Source organism: Parus major, chromosome 5 (assembly GCF_001522545.3).
Source record: "Parus major isolate Abel chromosome 5, Parus_major1.1, whole genome shotgun sequence".
Classification (NCBI taxonomy): Eukaryota; Metazoa; Chordata; class Aves; order Passeriformes; family Paridae; genus Parus; species Parus major.
The window spans coordinates 3,151,593-3,168,757 of NC_031774.1; the positions used below are offsets into that span (position 1 = coordinate 3,151,593).

General features: G+C 39.5%; 1 protein-coding gene across 1 annotated transcript; it reads right to left on the reverse strand.

Annotated features, from left to right (window-relative positions):
* Window positions 1–2,947: 2,947 nt before the first annotated feature.
* On the reverse strand, window positions 2,948–11,632 carry FIBIN (fin bud initiation factor homolog). Its single transcript, XM_015631988.3, has one exon. It carries the CDS (start codon window positions 7,695–7,697, stop codon window positions 7,071–7,073), a length of 627 nt encoding a protein of 208 aa, XP_015487474.1. The 5' UTR covers window positions 7,698–11,632; the 3' UTR covers window positions 2,948–7,070.
* Between the last annotated feature and the right edge of the window lie 5,533 nt (window positions 11,633–17,165).

The following is a 17,165-nucleotide window of genomic DNA, read 5'->3' on the forward strand; positions in this document are numbered from 1 at the left end:
TGGTGACTTTGGAACATAGTACCTTAACACTAAGTTTCTTAATTATTTTTGATTCTTTTTTTTCTTTTAGAAAAAGTGCACATTAAATACATACTGGGTGAAAGAATATATTTTATATTGTATGCATTTATAATTTGCTTTGTTTTTATTAAATGGAGAAAATAATGAATTAATTTCTTTCAAGTGTCTAAATAATAAAATTATAGGCTTTTAATGAGTGAAATCTGTTATTAATGTAAGCTATGTATATAAGCATACATACAAATCCCAGTCAAGCTGGGAAAAAGACAAAAGTAATTTAGTTTGGACTTTAGGAAGAAAAGTACATATACCAAGAATAGAGATTTATTTTTCCCCCAGTCAAAAGAGGAACATATTGAAATATTCTAAGCATAAAGGTGTAAGAAGTCTTGTTTGGTAATAGGAGCATGCCAGTGTGTGCAAGGCTGGGTCTCTGTTTCTACTATATAATTTTTTTACTATATTTTACAATATAGAAGTGGAAAAGGACCTTATCCACGTGGAAGAAAAACCAAACTGCCTTTAAGATGACATAACAGCAAAATCTGAATCATAAATGCTGTGCTTGCATTTGTTGTGTTTCTGTAAAAGAAAGAATTTTAAAAGAGGTGTATCAGAATATATAATGAAAATCTCTGCCTACAGTATATTTATGTGCCTTTTTACTGTCACAACATCATTTTGCTTAATCCTGTAGTGCAAGATCAGTGCACTGATTCTTGCTGGGCTTTACTCTGTTTATTTTGTCACTGTCATTCATATGAGGATGTACTATGGGAGGTTTATGCCACACATCTCCATATGACTTCTAGTCTTTGCAAAAGGTTACTGCCACATAAATACCAGTTTTGCAGTAATTAGTAGGTAAAGGGCATTGCAAAATTTAAAATCCTAGGGTAACATAAAAAGAGCAAACATCTTAGGAAGCAAATTCTGCTTGCTACCCTAAGGTGACAGTATAAGACTACAACCTAGACCAGTATTCCCAGTGGAGTCAGAGATAACCAACAATAACAATGTTTTCCTGGTTCTGTGAGCTGGAACTCTGCACTCATGCAAGGGGAGATAAAAGCAGCAACTCAGAGCAGGCCTGAGATGTGTGTGCAGTGGGGCAGACTGAAATGTAGCTTAGAAATGTAGATGAATTACTGCTGAAGTCAGTGAGATGTGCAAGTAAATAATTACCGTGCAGCCTGCATATGGTTGTATTCGATACAATGGAAAAATGATTTGTATAGGAGCTATAAATCTACTGATTTATAAGATCTATAAGTAGCACAAGGTGATGCCTGACTTTTGGAAAAACCTAACTGACAAAGAAATATAAGTGTTAGAAATGAAAACTGGACCTGGCTGCAAATTAGCTTCTAGGGTAAATGAGCACACAGTGAACTTTAATTCATTCCTGATGTACATTAATTCTTCTGCACTCATATAAGGAAAAAAAAAAATACCTGAGTGGGGTTTACCTCTTTTTCATTCACTCTTTTTTCCTAGGGTTACTCTTCTGAAATTAGTATGTGAGATATTATTTAAAGTCACAAATCCAATAGCATCCTAATTTATATTGGGATATATATATATATATATATATATATATAAATATAGATAATGAATTAGTTTGCATTTTGTTGTATCTCTGTTTGAATCCTGAGTAAAAAGTGCATTACTTTAATAGAAATCTCAGATGAATTACATAAAATTAGAAACTAAATAATATTAATTAAAAAAGGACAAAGCCTGCTACTAAGAAAAATTGACTGCTCTTCATTAACCAAGAAGCTGTCCACACAGAAACAGTAAAGGAAATAATTCTTTATCATTACCCTGAAAAAGGCATAACAAGGGCTTAGATAAATTCAGCTGAGAAACTAAAATTTCACTGAATTAATTTTCATGGTTTAAAACCTAACACTAAACTGAAAATCATAATCATATTATTTTTGAGAAGAGATAACAAGTAGACAGAAAAAACCATCTTGCAGTTTGGAGTGTGTCCAAATTCTTAGTGTAAATAATAGTATTTACACTATATACCGAGTAGGTAGTACCAAACTATTATTATTAATAATAAATTAATAAATCTGTTATAACACTAAAACTCTATGTTGGTAACTCCTGTCACAGGGAAAAATGTACAGAAAATATGCAAGTACATAGCTTTTTTGGTCATCACGCTCTTCACAATATTCACATTACCCACTTCACTGGATAATGAATCTCTCTGCTAAACCAACCTTCTCTACTGACTTTCCTTCCCCCTCTCCCCCCAAGAAAGTTAGACATGAACAATGACTACTATACAGAATTTGTAAGCACTTACAAGGGGTGTACACAGTCCAAGGAAGGTTGTCATCTGAGAAAATAAGATCCTCTTGGCATTGTCTTTCCTTATGAAAGAATGTTAATGGCATGTTGGAGACTGCCAGCAGTACCTCCCCAAGGTAAGGCAGTTTTCAAGGAGGAATGACTCTACACAGACATGAATGACTCTGTCCAAGCCACATCATTAAAAATGTAATGGTTATGGAGACCATATGTTTTCCTTGTTACAGAGGTAGTCATTAAATTCTGCCTTTTCCAGTTATAAATTGATCTTGTAGCCAGGATGACAACTCAGTGAAGAAAATAAAATAGGTAGTTTTAGTCTTCTTTTACACATATGTTCTAATAACAGCTTTTTAAAGAAGCATGTAGCACAGTTTTTTTTGCCAATTTCACGTATTATAGGAATGAAATACAAACCCACAAATTAAACAATTTTTTGCTAATGGCTCACCAAAAAAAAAAATCTAGGTAATACAGAACAAATTCCCCAATGAACTGAAAGTTAAAATACATTTTAAAATGCAGAAAAATTACAGACTTTGAATCCACAGGCTTACTTCAGGAACAGTGGCTGTGAAATGCACTTCACTCACAACACTTCAGTGTTAGCTGAAAACTTCTTTAATAATCACAAAATTGATATTCAAGAAGCATGAGCAAGAAACTGGTAAAGCAACATGAAGACCATGTAAATAAACAGTAATAGACACATCCAATAGACTTTCTCCACAAAATACACATTTCCTAGACAAGATTATAACCATTGCTCTGTAGCTTACAAGGCTGTTTCTAGTGACTAAGCCTGGTATATTTTTTGCTTATGAGGTTTACGTCTTGCCAAACTGCATCTGAGTACATGACAACCCACAGGAGCAACAATTTAGCTTCAGACAATTCATACACCCCAGCTTGGCACACATAAGGGCTTTTTAAAGGCTCACGAGGTTTTTGAAAGCTTCACTTGACTCCTCTTTGTGAGGATGGTCCTGGGTAAGTCAACCTGTGAAAGTGGAAGTTGCAGTTTTAAAATCCAGTTTGCACGCTCACCTCTGAATTCCTAGCCATGAACTTGGCACCACACAAGTAGACTTTTCTTTGTCAAGCTCTTGTTAAGGGTTTTGTGCATGCTCTGAGTTTGTTCTGTGTGTATCAGTGGATGTGAGAGTATCCACATCACAGCACTGCCTTCAAAAGCGAGCTACCTGGAGAGGAGTGGAGGTGAATCCCTTAGTGCCTTGGTTTGACTCTAATCATAGAATGCTTTGAGTTGGAAGGAACCTTAAAGATCATCTCATTTCAATCCACCTGCCATGGGTAGAGACACCCTCCCCTAGACCAGCTTGCTCAGAGCTCCATCTAGCCTGGCCTTGAAAACAAGAATGGAGCATCCACACAGCATCTTCTCTGGGCAATCTGTTCCTCTTTATGAAAAACTTAATACTTAAGCTCTCTATGACTGTTCCAGTTGCAGCATTTTTTTTTCCAGAAAGTAGTTTTTTGCTCTTCAGTACCATCAACTCTTTAATAAATTCAGAAATAAGACGTGTTTTGGAAATGATCAGTAAACTAAAAAAAACCACCCCACTGTCAGCTTAATTTTAGCTCGAACTTCTGCATCCTGCAAAAGGAAAAATAATCTAATACCAATGCAATATTTCAATGTAACAGAAGGACATCATGGAGATGATTGCTGCTACAATCGTCCTTTTAAAGCTCTCTGCTTAAAAATAATTACCAAATTTTCAATGATAAAAGAGCCTTTGCTATTTAAAATAGGTTGATCTGGGGGATCTTCATACCTTCCACACAAATAATTTTTTACCAGATAAAAAGCAACAACAGGACATTTATAAGATTGCAAAGAGTATTGCAATATATGGTTTTCATAGTTTTTAAAGAAAATAATAGAATTTAACACTTTAAACTGCTGAATATGACTAAGCACGCAGTTCTTGCAGGCAGCCCTATAAAAACCATTTAATTTCTCAACTCTGACTCAAAAATTATGTATTTAACATAGACATTTGCTTAGGTCAGCCAAAATGATGTAAATCAAGCTCTAATAGATTTAAATGTCCTAAAAGATTTTTGTACTGGTTTCATCAAACCCACATAAGATTTATTAAATATAAAACTTATACATAGACCAGGCTCAGATATCTTCATTTTCTCCTTGAAAGGACCATATAAAGCCTTCCAAAATCAATGCTACTGAAACAAAATCAGAATTCTGCCATATTTCAAATATAAAAATGTTTATATTTTTTTGAAACATATAAAGTGTCAATAAGTCATATTTATCATATGAAATATTAGTGTGGATTGTAAAGTACCACAGTCTTGTTTCATTAGATGACAATTTACAGGGCACTGAGTGGAATGAGTTATACTGTAAATACCCACACATCTCCTGCTCTGAAAAGTAAACATTCTGCAAACATTTACTCTTTTGGTATGCTGCATACACTGGAATAGTTTCAGCTTGACCAAACATTAGCTACTGCAAATAGAATAGTCAAGCTGCTTAAGGCATATTCAAGAAGCTGTATTTTACACTACCACTTATATGTTTCTATTAGGATTTGACTACTGCTCTCATATACCTAAGAATATAGCATGGTCATGCCATTTTTGTTTATTTACTGATGTTTACAATTCATGTTATAGCAAACAACTCAAAAGTGGGTAAACAGAGACTAAAACTTTCTTTAAGAAGCCTCTGGCCACAAATGGAACTGCATGACATCTTTGGGGGAGCCTGGTCTCAGGCACTTCTGGAGCTTGGTCCAGCTCAGAAATGCTATTATGAGCATTTGTGTGCTCACTATAAATAATTAGTGAGCACACAAAACTCAGTGACTCAGCTCACTCTTGTGAGTTGTGCCCTCTGTCCCAAGTGGCAAGGAAATATCACAATTAAATTAAAGAGTTAGAACTTGTCATACACTTTCTAACTTGAGAACAGAAGAATAACACTGAGTAATCACTAGAGTCAACAATTAAAATATTTCCTTTTTTCAGAAGATCTTTAAAGACAGTGAGGACTTAAAAATGCAAGGTGACATCTAAAGTATCTTGCTAGGAGGCTACACTTCACTGCCTTCAGCAAAATGAGCTGTCTGGTTCTGTAAGTACCTACCTTCACAAGACTTTCCTGGTGCCTTCAGCACTCTAGTCCAAACTGACTTATGCTGACCCACTGCACTGCTGAGTAACTTACCCACTGAATGGTTTGTGGACTGAAGTGTAACTAAATGGAAGCAGGTTTAACAAGAATAGACCTCAAAAATATATCAGCTTTTCTTCCAGTGCAGTAAGTGCTTAAAATGGCTTAAAAAAGAAAAGTCTGCCCTACAAGTCCTTTTGTATTGTTGCTTTTAATGAAATTTGCTTACCTCATGAGTTCGTAAATTTTTATTTGTTTTTACTGAAAAGCAAGTTATTTCACTTGGCAGGGGCTACAAACTCAATTTTTTGTTGAAAAGACACATTTCAACAGAACGTTTTAAAATCAACAGCCTCTTGAAAACTAATAACAAAAATGTACTTTAACATTGTTTTCAAATATTTATTACAACAACCAATAAACTCTTTTCATCCAAACAGGTATTCTGCCTGCAGTGTCTGTAACCTAATAGCCACATTACCCCAAACTGTCAGTTAAATAGCAGTAAGTCTAAAAACCCAAATATTCCCCACCCTCCATCCCACCAGGCACTTTTGCTATTGTCTAGCACCACAAAGTTTTATTAATAACTTAGCTAGCAAAAGTACAAAGTCACCAACAAGGAAAGTCAATGTGCTTGCACAGACAAAACCTTTTCGTCTGCTTTAGAAACATGCTCCCGGCTCTCAAATCTGGGATCCAAAACTCTAATCACCACTAGGGCTCATTCTTTTTGCTATAAAAATCTCCACCAGCATTCTCAGGATCTGACATAAGCCTTTTTGGCTGCTTTTTTAGGGTTATGATAGCTTAGAGTCACAGATAAGCAAGCCTGGAAGTACAAATCCTGCCAGAATAGTTCCCATCTTTCCAAAAACCAAATGAAAATCACAGCTTAATGTAGTGGAACAATTTTTAACAAGCATATAATACATATCATTAGAAAGGAAGTTAATAGAGGGCCAGAGGTTTCACCCTGAAGGATTAACAACAAAAGCAATTTAAGTATTTGCTACGCAGGAGTCTGGAAGGAGCTGGCCAGCACCTCACTTCAACTACACTTAGGGCAGGTGAGCCACAGCAGAACGGGTGATACAAAAACAAACAACAGGGAATCAGAGATGAGAAAGCTTACTTCACTTTGCAACAAAAGATGAATGATGTAACAGAGATTTTTGAATATGGGATATTAACTTAAACATACCTCGAACTTCCTGGTTTATAGAATTGTGCTATTTGTTTAGAAGGTAAAATAAATAAGGTTTTTCCATGAAGAAGAATGTATTTTGGTTGAGTTACTATCCCTGGAAATGTTCAAAAACGAGTAGATGTGGCACTTCTCAATACGGTTTAATGGGCGTGGTGGTATTCAGTCAAAGGTTTGGACTCGATCTCGGAGCTCTTTTCCGACCTTAATAATTCTAGGATTTGTCCAAGGAGGTGCTCCTTCCAGGCAGACGCCAGGGCTGTGCCTTCCAGGGGGCCGGCGGCAGGGCTGGGGGGGTCTCTTGAAGCCGGGGGGAGTCCGTGTTCAGCTGGGCCGGGGGCTCCGCTCTCAGGCGCGGAGATAATCATTCTTGAGGCGGCTGAGGCGGGCGCCGTGGCTGCGGACGGTGAGGGCCAGCAGGTCGTACTTGTCGCGCAGCCCGCTGGAGACGTGGCGGGTCTCCCGGAGCAGGGCGCGGGCGTGCAGCAGCAGCCCCAGGAAGCTGTCGCCCAGACGCGACTCCTCCCGGCCGCCCTGCTCCTGCCCCTGACGGAATTTACCCTCCAGCTCGCTCAGCGAGCGGTCCGAGCTGGAGTAAGCGTCGCTGATCTGGGCGGACTCGCGGCGCAGGTAGGCACCGTAGCTCTCCTCCCCGTCCAGGTCGTAGGAGATGCTCCTGCCGATGCCTTCCAGCACCCGGCCCGCGTCCTCCACCTGCCGCCCCAGCACCGTCAGCTCCTCCCGCAGGCTGAGCCCGCCGCCCGCCGCCGCCGCCGCGCCGCACCGCCGCTGCTCGCTCACCCGGAACAGCAGCTGGCACCGCTCGGGGTCGTCGTTCTCCTCGTAGTCCCCATCGGGGACGAAATAGTGGTGCAGGCTCCCGTTGGACATCTCGGGGTACAGCGGCCCCTCAAAGTAGCCGCGGCAGAGGCTGCAGAGCCCCAGCAGCCACACCAGGCGCAGAGGGAGCGGCATGCTGCGGCCGACGGGCAGCCTAGGGCCGCCGGTGCCGCATGGGTGTCCCCGGTGCCGCCGCCGCTGTCCTGGGCTCGGCTGCCGAGCTCCACAGCGCGGCCGGAGAGCTGGCGGCGGTGTGGGGCCGAGTGCGCCGCGCCGCTCTTAAAGCCGGCAGCCCCGCTGAGGGGGAAGCGGCCCCCGCGCCGCGCCGGGCAGGGCCGGGCCGGGCCTCCCCCCGCCCCGGGCACCGGCCTCAGGGCTCCCTGAGCACCGCCCCCGCGGGGACATCCCACACGTAAACCTTCTCCTCTTAATAAAGAAAAACCCCTAAACCTGGTGTTACTCAGCTCTGCTCTTCCTCCCGTTAGAAATGACTGCTGTGTATAGCAGCTCAAACGCAGGGCTTGGCATAGAGGGGCTTCTCCAAGTTGCTCAGGCCGCGTGGTTTGTCACTGATAATAAACTTGAATGGGAAAAGATGCAGGATGAAGTATAACGTGTGAAACAATAAACCTTGACAGGGTAAGGTGGGAAAATGAAACACAAAATTTGTTCTTAAAATATCTGATGTGTTAAAGGAAAACCCATTAGAGTGCATCCTATAGGGCTGACTTCATAAGAAGCGTTTCTTTTTCATGAAACTGTATTTTGGGTGAATCTAGTAGCAGAATTGTGGTACAGCTGAACCGTGCATGTAACTTAGAAATCTGTCTACCATTTTTGATTTGTTAAATCAAGGTGAGATCACAAAAAGAAAGGGTCTGTAAAGTTACCAACTCCTTTCATGTAATTTTCCTCTTTCATGGAAAAAAATCACCACCTAGCAAAGATTATACCAAATCCTGCAGTCACCCAAAGTAAAAATTCCTGCTGCTGTTTGTGGGAGATTTGCATGCAACAATATTTGTATTACCTCCACAAAGTAAGTACTTTAACTATCATCTTGACACTTTCTGCATGTTGTAAATAACTATGGTGCTTACAGTTATGCTAACAGTTTAATTTTCGGAAAATAAGCCAGACACTTAAGATGTGTTTCTGCTTTTTTCACTATTATTCTGGAAATTGTAGATTATGGGCTTATTATTATTGCTTATGGGGTTTATTATGGTTTATGGGGTTCAGAGGCCTTTGGGTCTACCACTTCTTATGCTGCCATCATTTTAGACACCTATAATTCACATGCAGTTTTGAGACCCTTCCCTCACATCAGCTTCATTCTGTAAACACAAGCTATCCTGTCTCTGGGCACATGTGAAGCAAATAGCTGCTGTAAAGACCAGCTGCTCATCTCAATTTCAAGTGTACCAAGCTCCACAAGATGCTCCCTTCTTTGCTGACTATTCCTTGAGAGGATTCAGGGAGGCACCCATTCCCGTTTGTCTGGTGGGTTCCTGGGAGCTCAGTGATGGACTTAACTACATAGCCAGGCCTTTAGTGTAAGACACACACTGAGTGCAAGCTGTCACTTTTGGGTGGCCTTTAGTACTTCATGATAACCTTTGATATCAATGTGCCTGGGTATTGACTTCAGAGCCTACTGAAGCACTTTGCATAAATGTAGATGGTCATAATACTAAAACCAAGAGACAAAAGCAAGAAATAAAGCAATCCGTCAGACAACCAACAAAAAACTAACCAGAGACAGCAAGAATAATAACTGAAGCCTTCACTTGTTGAATTGATTTAAAGTAGTCTCTGCAAGTTCTGGAGTCATTTGAGATCACAAACACGGACACCTCAAGGTGAGGAATATCTGCAGTGTCGAGACAGCTTCTCTTTCTGGGCAACTTTCTGTTGAGAAGCCAGGCCAGACAACCTATTGCAACAAAAGCTCTCCACTCATTTGGAAACATTTTAAATTTGTAATTAAGTTCACAAAACACTCATAAATAGGTTGGATTAGGCTAAGGTACTGTGCTTCAGCTTTCTATAAAATGTTTAAAGTTGATTCAACTGAGGCTGTTTGGTATTTGTCCTTGGTCTGTGTTAGCCAACAGGGGCTCCTTGAAACAATTCTATGCCCAAGATGCTCTTGTTTCACCTCATGTTTTGTTTGGATTCCTGCTCTTTGCCCATAATGGTACATTGTCTCCATCCTTTTCCATCCAAGCTGGTATTCCTGACAGTCAGCTGAACTGGCTGGTACTTGGGTTGTAGTGGACTCCACTTTTGATGTCTCCTCATGGAAGCACTGCACTGTAAATCACCCAGATATAGCTTTGTCATCATGGTTACACTTTCACCAGTGCCACAGAGGGTAGAAAACCCCCTAACCTTAGTAGATATTTTGTCTCTTTGTACATTTAGAGACTAAGAGGTGTATGCTGTTCCCTGTTGCATCTGTGGACTGCCTGCCACTGCTGTTTTCAATCGGGCACACATTATCCAAGTTTAATTTAAATTTTACATCGAAATAGTCTCACCCCAATGGAAAGCAGACTTGGAATGTCTACTTTGGAAGGAAGTCTGCAATTTGGGAACTGCAGTCTTAGTGACTCAGTGGGCATAGGTTTGGTAAAAACTGGAACTTGGTAAAATATACACAACAGCCTGATACAAGGCAATAACTATTATGGGCCAGGATTACAAAGCAACAGAATTTTAGGTTTTAACTGAAAAGTATTAGACGGTGGAGAAGATGAAGGCTCACACTGACAGGATAAGACTGTGAATGAGTAGCCATTATTCATTCAAAAACCACACCTAAAATATAAAAGCCTTAAGACTGCAATGAGATAATCTAATATGAATACTCTTAAACTGTCCATGAAACCATGTGTATACAAATAAAAATCAGGTTATTTTTCTCTGAAAGACATGCACTGAAAGTAACAATTACCTTTATCTATCAAGACTTGAGTCAAGGGGTCTGAAATTTTCATCAGAGTTAACAGCAGCAGGAACATCACAGCAAAGGTAAAGCAACAACATAAAATCAGTGTAGAACTTTGTGATTTCTGGCAATAACTGGAAGTTCAGAGGACAATGAAACTGAAGGAAGACAGAAGGGAATTTCTCCAGAATACCAGAAATGTGGGGGGGCAGAGAACCAGGGAAGAGAGAAAGTAATGTTTCTGCTGGATGTTGTATTTTCTGCTGGAAGTCCATAGAGATAGTTACATGACATCAGATGTCTGGGGAGCTTTTGGGATGCATCCAAGAAACAGATACTCCTTGTGGCATGCTGCCATGAAGGTCATCATTTAAATCCTGGCATTGTCAAAAGGCTGGTTGATTTCAGTATTTCATCCTCCATGCCTGCTCAAGCACTTAAAAGTTCCTTCTGTATAAATGAGGAAAAAGTACAGGAAGCAAAAATAAAGCAGCATACTGGTTCTGTTGTCTTACAAATACTTGGCATGATACATTCTGCTGCGGTAAAGCCACTGCTTTTCCACTGAAAACATTAGTTTAAAGTAATATAAAGGACTGTAGAATTTACTGCAGAACTGTAGAATTAACCTGCTTATGGAGCAGCAAAATCCAGCCCAGAAATTGCCTATAAAATGATGGCAAATGCACAGCTCAGCTCTGGATTTTGGGTGACAGTTGTACACATCTTCTTCTGCAAACTGTGCTTCATCTTTGGTTTTTGGCTCACATGTAGTTGCTATTTCTGTTGTAGATCGTGGTAAACTTTGAAACATCAAAATATTTCAGATGTAAATGACCTTTTATCTGGAGAACAGAAATATGTTACATGGTCCTTAAGGCCCCACAGGCTCTAGAGTATGAATGTTTTCTGACTACTGGCTTCTGTTTTCCTGCTATGAACTGTACTGTGGCTTTATATAAAGATACCTTGTTTAAAAATGAAACTAAAAAGTATGTGTATGTAATTTCTAGTTGTAGGGTGCAATTATTGAATTACTAAATGCAAATGGCCTCAAGTGAGGGGGTGATTGAAATAGTCCATGAAAGACTAATGTCAGGGGGTTTTGTAGGAAAATTGCCATAAGAACATACCAGAAATTCCATAGAGTGAAAAAAATTGTTTGGGAAAGGAAAGTTTTATAACCCATTTAGTATTCATTCAGTAAAACTTTGCAATACAGAAGAAATTCAGAATCATTCTTCAGGATGCTGAAGCACAAACTGTAATGAGTATTCCAGGACAAGAAGCATGTCTGGGGTTTCACTGAAATTTTGGATTTCTCAGAAAGGCATTTTTAGTTCAGAATTGGAACAGCTGACCAACAGATATCTCAAAAACAATTTTGTAGAGGAAACAACTTTATTGTTAGCTTATTTAAGCAAACTAATTCTGATAACTCTTCTCTCCTTCACAAACTTGAGGCTGAAACCATATCTGTGTCTGGGCACAGAATCCTCTGAGTCCATTAGCACTGGCCTGTTTTGGATAAACAGGACAGAAAACCAAATTCAAAAAACACAAGTAGCTACAGAGAGATTGAGTATGAGGCTGAATGTGAATACAATTAATGGAAAAAGTCTGTTAGGCTGTTTGTCTCAGAAGAGTTTGCAATTAATATTGAACCTACTTCAGCTTTAGCCAACACCAAAATGACCTTGGCCTTGGCAAAAAAATATGGAAAAAGTTTTACCACAGCCCATCTCTGTAGTGGGTGCTGGTTTACTTTATGGAAATATAATTTCCTTAAAGCAGAAAACTGAGGCTAGGCTCTATTTACTATTATAAAGTGAAGTGATGCATCTGGATGCCTCCTAAGAAGGGAAAAGGTTAAAAGAGAGTTGAAGCAGGATAAATATGTACTAGTATTTTAGTAGTGCAGTTTCTGCCTACTGATGAAAAACCTTGAACCCCAAAAGGGATATTGCTAGCATCTCTTCGGCAAGGTTCCTGAAGTGGAAATAATAACACTTCCTCAGTGGAAATGAAAACACTTAAAAAACACCATTGCTGGCCAGCACATGGAGAAATTTTCCAATTACTGTAAATGTGGTTTGTTACAGAGACAGCATATCATGCTTTTAACATGTTGATTTGATTTTCAATCCTTTCTGTGTTATTTTTAATGTCCTCTGTAAGCATGAAAAGGCTGCATGTGGAAACACGTACTTTGCAGTTCTTACAGAAACATAGTTCACTAATTATTCATGAAAAAATGCTTTCTCCTTCTATCTAACCTGATAGGAGTAAAATAGGATTTTAAAACCCCCAAAGGTTCTTTTTCCTTCTCTTCCTGTTTCACAAAATAGAGAAAGCTTCCAACCTGACATGTCCTTCCCAGGCAGGGGTAGCAAAGAATTTAAATAAAAACCTTGGAAGAAATCTAGAAGTGTCTGGTGAGGAAATGCTGATGTCATCTCCAACGGGATTCATCCATTTATACAGTTTCTCAGGATTTGTAGACCTGTGATCTAATGTATTCATTTGAGAACATGAATTTTCTGGAAACCTGGATTTCACCAGGTCTGTTCTTTAGGTCAATTCCCCAACAATTTAAACACGTTAAAGAATTTCCAGTTTTACCACCTTTATAAGGATGGTATTTTCTGATTTATACACATAATCTTATATATTAAGATCAGGCATGAATTCCTGAATAAAAGCTAAATCCTGACACGTTTAGAAGGGTTAGACATCAAATTTCCTCTTCTCACTAATCTTTTAAAGTCTTTGCTTGTGAATTTAAAGGGGGAGCATACCTGTTTAGGCTAACCAACTGCATGTAGTTTTATTAAATATCTCTCCACAGAGGTTTAGCCTTCCTGCCTGAGGAAAAACTGAAATATAGGTAATAGTGTCCTCTGTGAAGATAAAAGTAAGGTGAGATGGAAAATGTAAAAAAAAAATCAGAGGCTTTAACTAGTTTAATCTCCTCTCAGCCATTCCTTTCCAATTGTAGCACAAAAAGAATAAACCCATCCCCATGTTCTATAGCAAAATTGACTTGTATTCACAGAACTATTTCTTAGGAGTTGAAAAATGTCCTTTTTGTATCGTAACACATTAACTTGGATTTTTATTTAGTTGCTTCTAACAGTGTATTAAACTTAAAACTAGTCAGACATTGTATGTGAGCAGCATAAACCCAGACATATGGTTTCAATTCAAATATACCAAAATTTCTGAGTTAAAAAAAAAACCCAAAAAAACCAAAACCAAAAAAACCCCAAAAAAACAAACAAATAAAAACCCCCCATTCCCGTTAACAAACATTTTTATAAAATTCTATTTGAAAAAGCAAGAGAAGGAATTACTTACAGTCAGCTGTATATTTATTTTTGTGCAGCCATGGTTGACTATTCCACAGGTTTTTAATGACTCAGTGCACACAGAGCACTCATTCAGCAGCCTGAACAGTGCGTTATTCTCCCATGCTTGAGGCTGGTGCAGAATGTCAATATGGAATTTATACCTCCTACTACAATTTATGACTTTTATTTGGAATGGCATGGCTTTAGGAATTGGCATTCGAGGTTATTTCCTTGTGGCTCTGCAGAGGATGCAGTGGATGCTGGTGAAATTTGCCTCTGCAGCTTGACCTGGAGCCCCAGCATGGTTGTTTGCCCCGACTCTGAACCACAGTGTATGGGGTGCTCCTCAAAGCTGCAGGAACACAACCTGCCTGCTTCCACATTTGCTGTCAAGAAGCAAAGACCTACGATTGGCTTTAAAGTTTGGGGGCCAGTTTACACTTAGGAAATATTACAGCTCTACCATCTTGGTTGTGTTGGATGAGAAAGCCCCATTTGGTGATACTCACAGCCTCTGAACACCGTGCTTGGTCTCACATATCAGTTTGTTCAGGTTCTTTAATCCCTCTGTGGTTTATGCTCCCAGAGATTGTGCCAGCTGGACAACCTGTGCAAGCTTTCCCTGGACAGTCTCTTTTCTGGGTGCTGGAAAGTCTGAGGCAGCAGTGCTGTAGTACCTTGGCAAATTTGGAAGGGTTTCCCGCAAGACTAGATCAGTGATGCCCGAGTGTCAATACACAAAAGGATCTCAGCACCCAAACACACAGAAACACACAGAAAAACAGATTCCCTCTAGTAACAGAATAAATGCTTCTGTTTCACTGTAAGCAGCTTTGGAGGTGTTTAAACAATTCCCTATTCAGAGCCCTAAGAAGGTTCAGCAAAACCAAAGCAATGCTGTGACAACTGAGCTCTCCTTTGCTTTTAGTTTTTTTAGCTAGCTGAGGCAGAGAAGTTCCCCAGACTGCTTTTTCTCTTTCTCCTTAGATCTGTTCAGACCTGCTCTGGACTGAAAACCCAGACAAACCCCGGGAGCTCACGCCTGTGACACATCCTGGGCACTTTCCAGCACCAGAGGGACTGATAGGAGACTGAGCAAGCTGAGCTACACCCCACAACAAAGACTTTTCTGGATGTGCCATCTCTTTAAACAGCAAGAAGTTTAATTGTTTAATATTATTCCATTTCTGTTAAATAAACAGGTTTTTTTCCACTTTTCTCCAAAGAATTCTTTTCCCAAACTAGTTGTGGGAGGTGCCACTTGGATTTGCTTTCTGGAACTCAACTCCAGTCAGAATTTTCTCCCAAATTTGTCCTAAACCAAGACACAGCCTTAACGACCAGAACTTTTGAGAGCAGCCAGCATATGTTTCTGTGACACTGTAACAAACCCAAAACAGGAGGTCTTCAGCACTCATCACCTGTACGTCATCCAAGGAAATGAAAACCATCAAGACATCTGCATCTTAAAAAAAGAGAATGGCAGAGAAAATCTCAACAGGCAACACAGTGCCACTGACACAGCTTTTCAATAGCCCCAGGTGGGTGATTCCACCGTTTCCCTGGGCAACCTGTTGTGTTTGACAAACCTTTTGGTGACAATTTTTCTTTTATATCCAATCTAACCCTACCCTAGTGCGACTTGAGTCCATTTCTGTCTGTGCTTTCAGACAAATTAAAGCTGAAGGAAACATTCCTGTCTATATTTAACTGTGGTTGTGTCCTACCAAACTTGGCAGGGCCAGTTACATTCACAAGGCAAAGCACATGCTATCCTCACAAGAAAAGGCAGGGAGTGGATGTTTTCTGTACAGATATCTCCACTAGTGGGTCACCCAGGTGAGCCAGCAAGTTTCAAACATCATGGATGATCTTCTGAGTAAAAATGGGTTGACCACATGTCCCTTTGAGGCATCTCAGCCCTTTCTCCCTTTCCTACTAATTGCTGGATACTTCCAAAACTGTACCAGTCACTTTAAGGATAACCAACAAAATAATTGTAGAATTTCTTACCTATTTAAAACACGTGTAATACTGCAAGCTGAGCATATCAGAACAAAACAGAAACAAGTACAGGCCAGAAAGAAGTGAAAAAAGTGTTTTCTCACAATGACTGTGAAGGTGAGAAAGACAAGTATGGACAGATGCCCTTGCAAATTAGTAAAGATCAATGAGAAAGTGTCAGGAAAGTGTATTTTTAAAAAATTATGTAATGGAGAGTGTTAACTAAATATTTTTTGCCAGGAAAAAAATCCATGTAAAAGATCAACAGTTCAAATTCTTGGACATCTGAGGCTGGCAGCTATTTAACATAATTAAAATATTGACTTTCAGTAACCTCATCTATTAAAAACCCAGTATCCACTGTTGCTGCCACTTGCACCACTCAAACATAAAAAATAAAGTATCAAATCTTTCCTGAAAGCTTTGCTGGATCCCAAGGCACACTTGGATGTAAGTTCAGACTCCCATGCCTGCATAGAGCAGAAGATACATTTTACCTTACCAGATTTTGCAAACATTATTTAGGAGGTTCTTTTAGGTGTACACTTTGACTTTCACAGGTCATATTTAGGAATGGGATCATGGTAATGCTCATTATAATTTCTCATAAGCACAGGGGAGCTGTGACTTCTGCACCACAGCTACATGAGCGTGTACACTGATGCACAGCTGCACATCACTTAGAGTTAGAGTAGTAGCTATACAGATGAAAGATCTTTTACCTTTTCCATTACATTTAAATCCAAACAAAAATAGGACTTAACTTCCTATCATGACATCACTACGAAACGTTTAAACCATTTACTTATGCTCATTTTAAAGGCAACATTCCTCTGATGTTTGAATGCTAAAATATCATGCAAATGTTTAGACAGTGCTTGCTGCTGATCCATTCCTTGCATTAATTCTTAGCCATGCACAGAGCTAGAAACACTCTTTAGCAGAATCTCATCTGTATATATACATCTCACAGAACCATAGAGTGATTGATTAGGGTTGACCTTCAAAGGTTATCTAGCCCAAGCCCTATGCAATAAGCAGGCACGTCTTCAACTAGAACAGGTTGCCTAGAGGCCTGTCCAACCTGACTTTGAATGTTTACAGGGTATTTACCACCTCTCCTGGAAACCTGTGCCAATGTTTCACCACCTCCATTACATATACCTCTACACATGACTAGATATTAAATTAATAATATATATATTTCTATAATATATATATATAACATATAACATATAACATATACTATATAACATATAACATATAATAGATAATAGATAGTAGATAACATATAAT